We start from the raw sequence: 11,429 nt of genomic DNA, 5'->3' as shown, positions 1-11,429 counted from the left end.
TGAGATACAAGAATCACTTGAGCCTGGGAGGCGGAGGTTGCAGTGAGCCAAGATTGTGCCATTGAACTCCAGTCTGGGTGACAAGCGTGAAACTCCGTTTCATAAAACAAAGCAAAACAAAACACAAAACAGTATGACGGGGATGGTGAGTGTGACACTTTCAACTGAGACCTGAAGGAAGGTCATGGGGCAGAAATGTAGTGAGAGGGCATGTAGCCCGCAAAGAGAAAGCCAGGTTTGGTTCCCGATCATAGTCCCATTGTCATCCCATCCCATGAGGCAGATGCCCCTCAAAACCCAGCCAGGAAGCCCATACCATTGCCAGTCCTGTTATGATTAAGCACTCTTGGTTTGCAAGAACTTGGGTGAACCTGCTCCCATGGGGGCCCAGAACACCGCATGACTTTTTTCTTTCTCTTCTTCTTCTTCTTTTTTTTTTTTTTGAGACACAGTCTCACTCTGTCATCCAGGCTGGAGCATAGTGGTGCAATCACAGCTCATTGTAGCCACGAACTCCTGGGCTCAAGCAATCCTCCCTCTTCAGCCTCCCAAGTAGCTGGGACTGTAGGTGTGCACCACCACACCTGGCTAATTTTTTTTTTTTTTTTGAACTTTCAGTAGAGGAAAGGTCTTGCTGTGCTGCCCGGGCTGGTCTCAAACTCCTGGGTTCAACAGATCCTCCCACCTTGGCCTCCCAAAGTGCTGGGATTACAGGTGTGAGTCACTACTCTTTCTGTTTTTTTCCTTCTAATAGGGACACAGATTAATATATTAATGACCATTATTCCTAAGCAAGGTCTGCAAGAAGGTCATTATATTGTTTCCTCTAAGGAAGGATGAATATTGCATGTAAATCCCTTCCCTGCAAGTTCTTTTGTTTGGGGACTCTGCTGGTTTCCGTCTCTCTTTAGGAAGGTGGGGTGGTGGTGTCCTATTAGTCACCTGGGAACAAGGGGGCTCCACACGGGTCGATTTGGCTTGGGCCCTGCCTTTGGGAAAGTAGTAAAACATTAGGCAGTATTTTCCACCCGCCAGGAGCAGATGGCTTTGGGCAGTCCCTGCGGCCCAAATGTGGCTGCATTTCCCGCCCCCAACCCCCACTGCACTTTTTTTTGAGACAGAGTCTTGCTCTGTCGCCCAGGCTGGAGTGCAGTGGCATGATTTGGACTCACTGCAACCTCCGCCTCCTGGGTTCAAACGATTCTCCTGCCTCAGCCTCCCAAGTAGCTGGGGTGACAGGCACCCGACACCATGCCTGGCTAATTTTTGTATTATTATTATCATTGTTATTATTTACTAGAGATGCGGTTTCACCATATTGGCCAGGCTGGTCTCAAACTCCTGACCTCAGGTGATCTACCCGCCTAGCCCTCCCAAAGTGCTGGGATTACAGGCGTGAGCCACTGTGCCTGGACCCCCATAGCACACTCTTGACCACCAGGAGACAATGCCAGCCAGAGGCTCACCATTCTTTGGACTTAAAGGAAGCTTTCCCTTGGTTTGTGGACACTGTAGTTAAGAGAATGAAGGTGTGCTATGGCCTAGAGGGGTCACCCCTATTTCTCGGCAGCGCCCAAACGTAACTGGCATAGGTTTCTGTTCTTTGATCCCAAAGATCCCAGGCCACAAAGCTATGTACCCTTTCTCCTGCCAAATAAAATCCATAGACACTGCATCTTCACGATGAAGCTTGAAACCAGTCAAGCACTTTTTTTATTTAAAAAAAAAAAAAAGAAGGAAAAAAGTCTAATGGTAAAGTATATAGCCTATACATGCTACAGCTAGTTGTTCTCACCCCTCCCCTCACATCCTATATACTTACTTGTTTATTTAATGTTTAAAGGAAACAAAAACCACCACCGGAATGCCAATTTGCCAAGAGGGTAGAGTAAGTGTGGGGATCTCCAGCGTCATCCTATGAGCAGGCACCAGGTGGTGGGTGGTGCCCACTGGTCCTGGAGGGAGGTAAGAAATGGCCTATTACTTGGAAGCTCCCCAAAGCAGGAAATGTGGGTTGTAGTCAGGGTGGCCACAGTTTATCATCACCCCTCTAAGTGAAAGGGGCGTTTAACAATAATTACACGGGCACAGAGGCATACATGGGCACACACTGGGGTAAAATGTGGACACCATCGTTGCATTAGAATTGCTTATTGCTGATGTAAGCCTGGTGGGGGCACCTTCTCTTTTACATGAATAGGACATCTGAAAGTGAAGGCTACTGGCTGTGGCACTGTGTTTTGCCTCTTTGAGGACAAAAGAGGTTGAGCCCCTCATCCCTGATTGGAGCTAAGAAGGCTTACTTTGGAGGCGAAGATAGAAACGGGAAGATGGAATGTTGAAACATAAGGAGGAGCTCGACAACTTGGCAGGATAGCACCAGAAACCAGATGCCACCCCATGGAACTGGGCAGTCCAGTCTGTAGAAAGGTGCTCTGAAGGAGGTCCACGAGCAGGCAAGGATTGTGGAGCCTCCGGTTCTAGCTGTGCAGCTCTGCCTGGGACCCTCATGGAAACTTACTCTAGTTAGGAGCAATTCCTCCAGGCCAAGGGAGGGCGCCCTGCACCCTCAGGCCTCGATGCATGTTGCTGTACCTCTCATCAGCCCACCATCTGACATGAGGTCATCTTTGGTCTGTGGTGAGGTATGGGTGTCTGCAGTCTACACAAAAGCCTTGCAGAATGGGCCTGGACAACCCTTGGGAGATAAGACAGCCACACATGGCTCAGGCTGTTAGGTGTCCACTGTCACAGTCCAAAGAGAAGGGTACGGCCTCCAAGAGGGCAGCTTAACCCAACATGGAAGACTTGGGCACGATGAAAGGACGGGGGCCCAGCTACGAATGTTTTTGTTCTTGATGTCAAGTTGCCAGCTATTGGAAGGCAGGAGCAGTTTCTTCTTTTTCCCCACTCTGTGCTGGATACTTGGGAGAGGTGAAATGAATACCACACTGTCCACTCCTCAGCCTAAGGTCCTTCTCAAGTCCTGGCACACTCAGCATCTGCTCTTTAACATGGCATATGTTCCCCCGTTTTCTACCTGGTAATGAAATCCTCAGTGGGCGCAAACATTTTAGGGCCAAGAACATTGCCTTGGAAATTGATTCTATGGCGTGGCCTCATGGCAGAAGTTTAAAATGACTACCGTGACTTGGCATGGGCTCCAGCAATCCCCCAGTAGGGAAGGGCCATTAAAAGTGGTTTAAGCTGGAGTTCAGCTCTCCCCAAGTCTCAGCCAGAACGACATACACCCACCAATGGCAAAGAAAGATTCTGAGCAAAAAGTGTGAGCAAAGGCCTCTTTTATCAAGAGGTGGTCCTAAGACTCAGATTTTCCAAATTTTTGGAGGTACCACAAGCTGTCCATTTGCCCTGGGATGTAAGGTAAAGTAGTCATCACAATTGCAGTAATAAGCAGGGGTGAGGGGAAGAAAAAAAAAAATATCTGCCTGCCTTTTGGGCTGCCATTTGGCCTGTGACCTACTGAAATGTGTGACCAAGGGGTGGAGGGAAGAGACACAAATTCAGAGGGAGGGTCACTTGATTCCCTGGAAGCTCTCAGAGAAAAATTCATGGGCACGAGGAACAAAGAAACAAACAAGCAAACAAAAAAACCAAACAAACCAAAACTCGAGATCTGAGTCCCAGCTTGGCCACTATTTAGACAAGGCTAGAGTATGTGACTTCTCCCTCTGAACCTTAATTTTCTCACTATAGATCAGGGCTGGTCCTATCCGCCTCACAGGGTTGCCGTAAGGATTAAAGGAGGGCGTGTGTTTAGGCACGGGTCACCTGCCTGGTGCTTGGCACAGCTGTCACGATGGGCCTGGACACTTTCTAGAGCCATGACTCCAGGGGAGTTCTGCATATGCGCCATCAATTGCTCACAGAATAGTGACCACAGTTCTGGATGGGGTAAACCTAAGTCCCCAGGCAAGGACAGCTAGGAGAGTGACTAGCCACCCCAACCCACCCACTGCCTGGGGAAGTGTCTACCATTGCAGGAAAAGGAGCTGGATACAGACATCCTCAGGCCATAGATACGACCCGAGGAGAGAACAGTGAACAGACAGGAATGTGACTTCAGTACCTATAGTTCATGTCAGAATAATAATTATCATCATAGCAAAAGAGAAAGGCAGATTCTTTCATTTGCAGGAAAATTTTCTGCCTAGAGGAAGTCAGGGCAAGTCTGTTCCTACCCAGCTGACCCCTGGGAGAAAGGAATGAGGCAAGAGAGAAAATCCTTCAATGAAGTCAGCAGACAGGACTCAAAGCTCCTCCAGTCAGGGATGGAGCCACACACATCCCGGTCTAGCCTAGCACAGAGTAGGCTAGATATATCTGAAAATGTCACTGAAAGCCAGAGAGCAAATCAGAAAAAAAAAAAAAAACGTGAGTTTTGTCTTTTGAAATGTAGTCAAATCTCACATAGCTTCACGAAAGTTGTTTAAACCAAAGTAGATTAAGAACTCAGGAAAACTGCCATGGGGCCTCCTCTCAAGGGAGAGGACCCTTGAGTGATGGCAGCCCTTTCCCACCTCCCTTCTTCCCCTGGCTGCCATCTGCCCCCAAGGTTCTGGGCACAGGGCCAAGTGGCAAGTGGGCCCTGCAAGAAGTGCCCCAGGGCCCTGCCCAAGCCTCTCTGGGGAATGGGATTGCAGGCCAGCTGGAGGAAGGGACTAAAGATGCTACAGGTGATCAGAGGAAGCTCCTTCTCATGCAGAAGCAGCCAGCGCCCACACGATAGGGGATGGAGCTGGGAGGTGGGGCAGAAGAGGGCTGTTGGAGCAAAGCTTTGGCACTGCAGGTAGACAGTGAGCAGACTCCCAAAAAACTGGCTTTGTGGGTCCAAAAGTATCTCAGCTGATGAACACTGTGAACTGGAGATCTCTGGGGCAGGACCGGGCAGGGCAGGGCTGCCTTGGTCAGGTAGAATGGGAAGGGGTTCTGCTCTACTCTCTTACTCTGGGCTGGGAGCTAGAAATGCTGGGTCCTGATTTTGCTTCTGCAGTGACTTAGCCATGCCTCTCCAGGCCTCAGTTTGACAGATGACCACATCTGCCCTGGGTTTCTTCCAGGGAGAAAACAGATTTGGCAGTGCGTGAACAAAGAAAAAACATTACAAATGCCGGAGAGGCACAGGAAGCAGCTCTGCCTGGCCCTTGGTTCCCTGCCTCCCTCTGGGGCCGCTGCATGCTATGCCCAGCCCCTGGAGGCTGGCCCGCGAGGCCACCTCAGCTCCTGTTGCTCCACAAGCTCTGTTTGCCAGCGGGCAACAGCTTAGAAGCAGGGAACAGGGCTTGGCGCCAACCACCAGGACCCTGGCATTCTCCTGTCATGGAGACACAGCTGTTGAGTCCAGGGAAGCCTTTGGTATAGGCTGGAGGGATGGTGGGTGTGGCAGCAGCCACGAATGCCCCCTCACCCCCACCACAATGAAGTCACTTGGCCACCTGCTCCTGGCACTTAGCCAGCTTCTATCTCTTCCCTGCATGGTTTGCCTTTTACAGAGGGGAGGGAACAGGCACGGAAGTCAGGCAGGCCTGGACTCAAATCCTCTTCCCTCTTCTTCCTGGCTGGTATGTCCTTGGGCACACGGAGCCTGAGTTTCCTCATCTATAAAGTGGGTATAGTATCACAAGGGAGGGTTGTGAATGCAAAGCACTGAGTACAGTGTTTGGCACCCACGAAGCACTCAGCAAAGGGATGCTGACAAGGGCAGGACTCGTGAATGGGCCTCTTACTCAAACGAACTTTGAGATTCTTGCCTTAGGTAGGCAGAAATGAAATGCTCCAAGTTGGGGTGGGAATTCTCATTGAAAAGCCCTGGAGGGACTGGAGCCTGCAGCAGGAAAGTGCAGCATACGGGGGGGCTGCAACCACCCTTCAGGGCTGATCATGGTCCCAAGAAAGAAGGTGGGAGGCAGGACGGCTGAGCGGACCTCCAGGCCCACTCCTGGGGGAGCTGCATCCAGTGGAACCTCAGAGGCCCCCGGGCCTGAGGCCTTGGGGAAGGGGACATTTTCCCTGGGACTGGCAATGGAATGGACTTCTTCAGGATGAAGTTCCTTCTGGTACCAGGCAATTCAGAAGAGTGAATATAGTCTCTGGGCTTTTAGAAACACGAAGAAGTTGGAGCAAGTCATCATGGACTGGGCGGGCTGCCCCTTACTGTGCCGTGTCCAAGCCATGAGAGACCCTTGCTGGAGTTTCTCCAGGCGATGGGATCCAGTCCTGGAGGCCTTGGAGAGTCCTGGTCCCATTGTCGGGTCACAATGCCATTGGCCAGGAGGAGTTCTCTTAAGGCAGGGATGCTGACGTGGACAGAAAGCAAAGGCCGTGGGTTCTGAGCCTCCAGCGATGCTGTGATAGGAGGGATCAGACCCAGGGGCGCCCGAGGTGTCCGAAACTCACTCTCCACCCATGGGAGGCAAGAAGTCACAGCACCCCAGAGTCTGTCTGCCTTGGAAGCTGTGTGGAGAATGATAAATTAAGAGGCGTATTAAATATGTGGGTAGAGCCAGCAAGGACCAGTGGGCCCTCTAGGCAGAAAGGGCGTCGGCTATGGCTTCTTTCGGAGATAGTTGGAGGGAATCCACCCCTCCCACGAAGGGGCTCCACTCAGGACCTGGCAGAACCACCAGCCACTGCTGTTCTTCTCCCGGACTTCAAACACTGTCCCTTCCTGGAAGCTGCTGGTGTCTTTGTCTCCTTCAAAGTCGGCCACGGCCACATACAAAGAGTCCTTCAGGCCGTCGGCACTGGGGACAGCGGCTGCAGCTGCTTCCTCCCTGTTTTCTCCAATCTTGCCGGTCCCCCGTGGCCCCAGGCTGCCTTTGCCTCGCGTGTCATCCTGGCCTCCCAAAGAGTTGGAGAGAAAAGGTTTGGCTTTTGGAGGGACGAGGAGAGCACGGCCTGGGGTGGGAGCGGCCCTGCTTTCGTGGCCTTCACACTGTGGACCTCTGACCTCTGGGAGGGGCCTGGATGACGAAGAGGTTTTCTTGGGGGGAGGTGGTCTCCGGGGTGGGACCACAGGTCTCTGCTGGGGAGCCTCCTGGAGAGGAACAGGCACGCTCTTAGACACAGGATCTGTGGTCTTGGCTGGCCTCGGAGGGGCTCTGCAGGAAATCTCTTTTGGGCTGAGACCATCCTGTTTGCCTGTCCTGTCCTGGGCGCGGCCAGACCCCTCTCCTGGGAGGAAGCTTCGGCTGAAGGCCACGTCTTGGCCCCCCACTGCCTGGGGGCCCTCCCCATCCAACAAGGACTTGTCTTGGGACTTGGCAGGCCTGAGCTTACTCCTGAGGTTGCAGATGTCGACTTGGTCTTCGCCCTGAGGTGGCTCTGTTTTGGGGGAAGGAGTTGGTTTTGGCCTAACCTGAGGTCTGGACTTCAAGAAGGGATTCTGGGGAGTGGCGTCTGGCTTCTCCTCCGGCAGGTCAGTTTTGGATTTGGAGATGGGCCGGAGGTTGGGCTTCTTCACTTCCTTGGCCAACACCTTGTGGCCACACTCCAGCCCCATGTCATTTTTCAGCTGGAACAGTTTGCTTTTGTCAGGTTTGGGCTCTGGCCTCCTGCCGTCCCGGGCTGGAGGGGTGTGTTTGGCTGGCATCATGGGCAAAATCATGCCGGGAGGCTTGGGGGCGGGGCCCCGGAGCTGCTCTGTCCTCTGCCGCTCCCGCTCCAGCAGCTCCCCCTCCGACTTGATGATGGATTCTTTCCTCGGAGGGAGGCTGGGCTTCTCCTCCATGTCGGGGTCTGAGATCTCCTCATAGCCTGCTGACGCAGACATGTCTGAAGACGCCTTCCTCAGGACCTCCTTACCGCCCTTCCAGTCTTTAGACCATGGCAACCCTGAGTCCATGGCACCGTGCGGTGCGTCAGGCAGGGGCCGGGAGGGGCCCGTGGCTTCGCTGCCCGTGTTGTTCTCCAGCGCTGCTGCTTCCCCCAGCCGGAGCTGGGTCACCTCGTGGGGCAGGGGAGCCAGAAAGTTGGGTCTTGACGCATTGCTGGTCTTCTTGTATTTGTCAATGAAGGTTGCCGGGGCCCACCCTTCCTTATCTTCAATCTGAATGTACCACCAGCCACTCAAGTTTTTCTCGATCACCTGCAAGGGAGGACAGACAAAGGCACTTGGGTGCGATGCCAGCGCCAGCACACGAAATGGTTTGGGAGAACCCACGTGTAACTGGAGCTCTGGAAGCTGCCACTGTGTGCTCAGCAGCTCCTCTGGCAAGGTCTACAGGGGACCACCAGTGGAGACGTGACCATGTTCTGGGAATATCTCAGATGGGGGTAGATTCTTGTTGGACTGGATTCCCCCTAAAGCAGTCCATGAGATGTGGACTTGGGTATAGGTACTTAATTTGAGAGTTGGTACTAGGAAATACACGTAAGGAAGTAGAGAGAGAAAGAAGGGAAGGGGAGAGGCCGATTATGAGCAAGTTACTGCTCTGGGCCATGGGGACTGATCTGCCAGGGACCCTCTGAGAGACCACAAAGAGAATGCCTCAGAACGGTGCCTCTGGGGATGCGTGCATTTATCTATCGACTCCCGGCCCCTCCCTACCCAGGGTATTAACTCCTCTCCCCTTCTGGGAAGCTGTTGGCTTGCAAGGACGTGTGTGTAGGTGCAGGGGCTTCAGGTGGATCAGGGGCACCGGCAGCGTCTGCTACAATTCTAACGACAAGGCAGAAGTCAAAGCTACCTTTGATCCTGGCTTCTTTGGCTGAGCATCGGATGAAGAAGTTAGCTGGTATTTATAGAGGCCACAACATATGAAAGATACCTACCTTTTTTTTTGAGACAGAGTCTTGCTCTGTCACCCAGGCTGAAGTGCAGTGGCATGATCTCGGCTCCTTGCAACCTCCGCCTCCGAGGTTCAAGCGATTCTCATGCCTTAGTCTCCCAAGTAGCTGGGATTACAGGCATGCACCACCACACCTGGCTAATTTTTATATTTTTGGTAGAGATGGGGTTTTGCCATGTTGGCCAGGCTGGTCTCGAACTCCTGGCCTCAAGCGATCTGCCTGCCTCGGCCTCCCAAAGTGCTGGGATTACAGGTGTGAGCCACAGTGCCTGGCCTGAAAAATACCTATCTTTGAACACAGGAATCACACTCAGCTCAAAGAGATGCTCGTGTTTATATACAGGGGACCTGGAGCTGGTGGAGTACAGTAGATTTTCATCTTGTCCCTACTTCCCTGTGGGATACACGCCTGTTGGATGGAATGGTGGCTGGAATCACCCATGTTGTTGAAGATCTTGTTCTCTGTCTGTTTTTTGTCCAGCACTGCGTGGCTGAATTCACACAGGTGAAAGGTGTGCTCGCTATTACGGGCTGAATTGTGTCTCCCTACCCAAATTCATATGTGGAAGCCCTAACCCCCATACCTCCAAATGTGACTGTATTTGGAAATACGGCCTTTAAAGAGGTGGTGAAGTTTAAAATGGGTCACTAAGGTGGCCTGAGTTTGGATGTATGTCCCCACCCAAGTCGCATGTTGAAAGGTGATCCCCAATGATGGAGGTGGGGCCTGGTGGGAGGTGTTTGGGTCATGGGGGCGGATCCCTCATGAATGGCTTGGTGTCCTTCCCATGGTAATGAGTTCCCACAAGATCCGGTTGTTTAAAGTGTGTGGTGTTTCCCCGCCATTCTCTCTTGCTCCTGCTCTCGCTACGTGACGCGCCTGCTCCTGCTTTGCCTTCTGCCATGAGTAAAAGCTCCCTGAGCCTCCCCAGAAGCCAAGCAGATGCCGGCACCATGCTTTCTGTACAGCATGCCCAACTGTGAGTCCAGCAAACCTCTTTCCTTTATACATCACCCAGTCTCAGGTATTTCTTTTTTTTTTTTTTTTTGAGACGGAGTCTCACTCTGTCGCCCAGGCTGGAGTGCAGTGGCCGGATCTCAGCTCACTGCAAGCTCCGCCTCCCGGGTTCACGCCATTCTCCTGCCTCAGCCTCCCGAGTAGCTGGGACTACAGGCGCCCGCCACCACGCCCGGCTAATTTTTTGTATTTTTCAGTAGAGACGGGGTTTCACCGTGTTAGCCAGGATGGTCTCGATCTTCTGACCTCGTGATCCACCCGTCTCAGCCTCCCAAAGGGCTGGGATTACAGGCTTGAGCCACCGCGCCCGGCCTCAGGTATTTCTTTATAGCAATCCAGGAATGGCCTGATACATGGGCCCTAGTTCAATATGACTGATGTCCAAATAAGAAGAGGAGATCAGAAAACACACAGGGACTGAGGGACGCCCACATGAGAAACAGTGGGAAGGTGCCATATGGAAGCCAGGGAGACAGGACACAGGAGGAACCAAACCTGCTGACAGCTTGATCTCGAACTTCTGGCTTCCCCAATTGTGAGACAATAAACTGCAGTTGTTTAAACCACCCCATGTGGTATTTTGTGATGGCAGCCATCGCAGATGTACACTGCAGTTCCCTGGTAGGCTCTCTCTGGACTCGGAAGATCTGATGAACGCTCATGACACCCTGTGAGTTGGGAACCGTCACTTCATTTTACACATGCAGAACCGAGCCTCAGGAGAGCTGAGGAACACACAGTGGGTCCTGTAGAAAGCCCGTCGATCGGAGGAGAGTCAAAGGTAGGGGGGTGGGCTTCAGAGTCACCTAATCTTGCCTCTCAGAAAAGAGACCCGTGGCTGGGCGTGGTGGCTCACACCTGTAATCCCAGCACTTTGGGAGGCCGAGGCGGGTGGATCACGAGGTCAGGAGATCGAGACCATCCTGGCTAACATGATGAAACCCTATATCTACTAAAAATACAAAAAATTAGCCGGGCTTGGTGGCCGGCACCTGTAATCCCAGCTACTCAGAAGGCTGAGGCAGGAGAATGGCATGAACCCGGGAGGCAGAGCTTGCAGTGAGCTGAGATCGCGCCACTGCACTCCAACCTGGGCGACAGAGCAAGACTCTGTCTCAAAACAAACAAACAAACAAACAAACAAACAAAAAACCAAACCCCATCGATCGGAGGAGAGTCAAAGGCAGAGGGGTGGGCTTCAGAGTCACCTAATCTTGCCTCTCACAAAAGAGACCCCTGGCCAGGGGTGGTGGCTCACACCTGTAATCCCAGCAGTTTGGGAGGCCGAGGCAGGTGGATCATCTGATGTCAGGAGTTCGAGACCAGCCTGGTCAACATTGTAAAACCCTGAGTCTACTAAAAATACAAAAAATTAGCTGGGTATGGTGGGATGCACCTGTTATCCCAGCTACTTGGGAGGCTGAGGCAGGAGAAACGCTTGAACCTGGGAGGCAGAGGTTTCAGTGAGCTGAGATCGTGCCGTTGCACTCCAGCCTGGGCGACAGAGCAAGACTCTGTCTCGAAAAAACAAAACCAAAAACAAAAAAGACCCTGCTTGGAGAGGGGCTGTGTCTGGGGTGAGAAACTGCAGAAGGAGCAAA

At 52.5% G+C, this 11,429-nt stretch overlaps 1 protein-coding gene across 1 annotated transcript in view; it reads right to left on the bottom strand.

Moving 5' to 3' along the window:
* Window positions 1-1,677: 1,677 nt before the first annotated feature.
* SH3PXD2B (SH3 and PX domains 2B) overlaps window positions 1,678-11,429 on the bottom strand; it is a 119,536-nt gene continuing 109,784 nt past the window's right edge. Inside the window, exon 13 of the mRNA XM_050793167.1 lies at window positions 1,678-8,107. Within this exon, the coding sequence (XP_050649124.1) occupies window positions 6,566-8,107 (1,542 nt within the window). The 3' untranslated portion in view covers window positions 1,678-6,565. The remainder of the gene's footprint in view (window positions 8,108-11,429) is intronic.

The sequence above is a fragment of the Macaca thibetana genome, chromosome 6 (genome assembly GCF_024542745.1).
Source record: "Macaca thibetana thibetana isolate TM-01 chromosome 6, ASM2454274v1, whole genome shotgun sequence".
Lineage (NCBI taxonomy): Eukaryota > Metazoa > Chordata > Mammalia > Primates > Cercopithecidae > Macaca > Macaca thibetana.
Note: the sequence above shows the minus strand (reverse complement) of the source record. Positions and strands in the feature narration are given on the sequence as shown.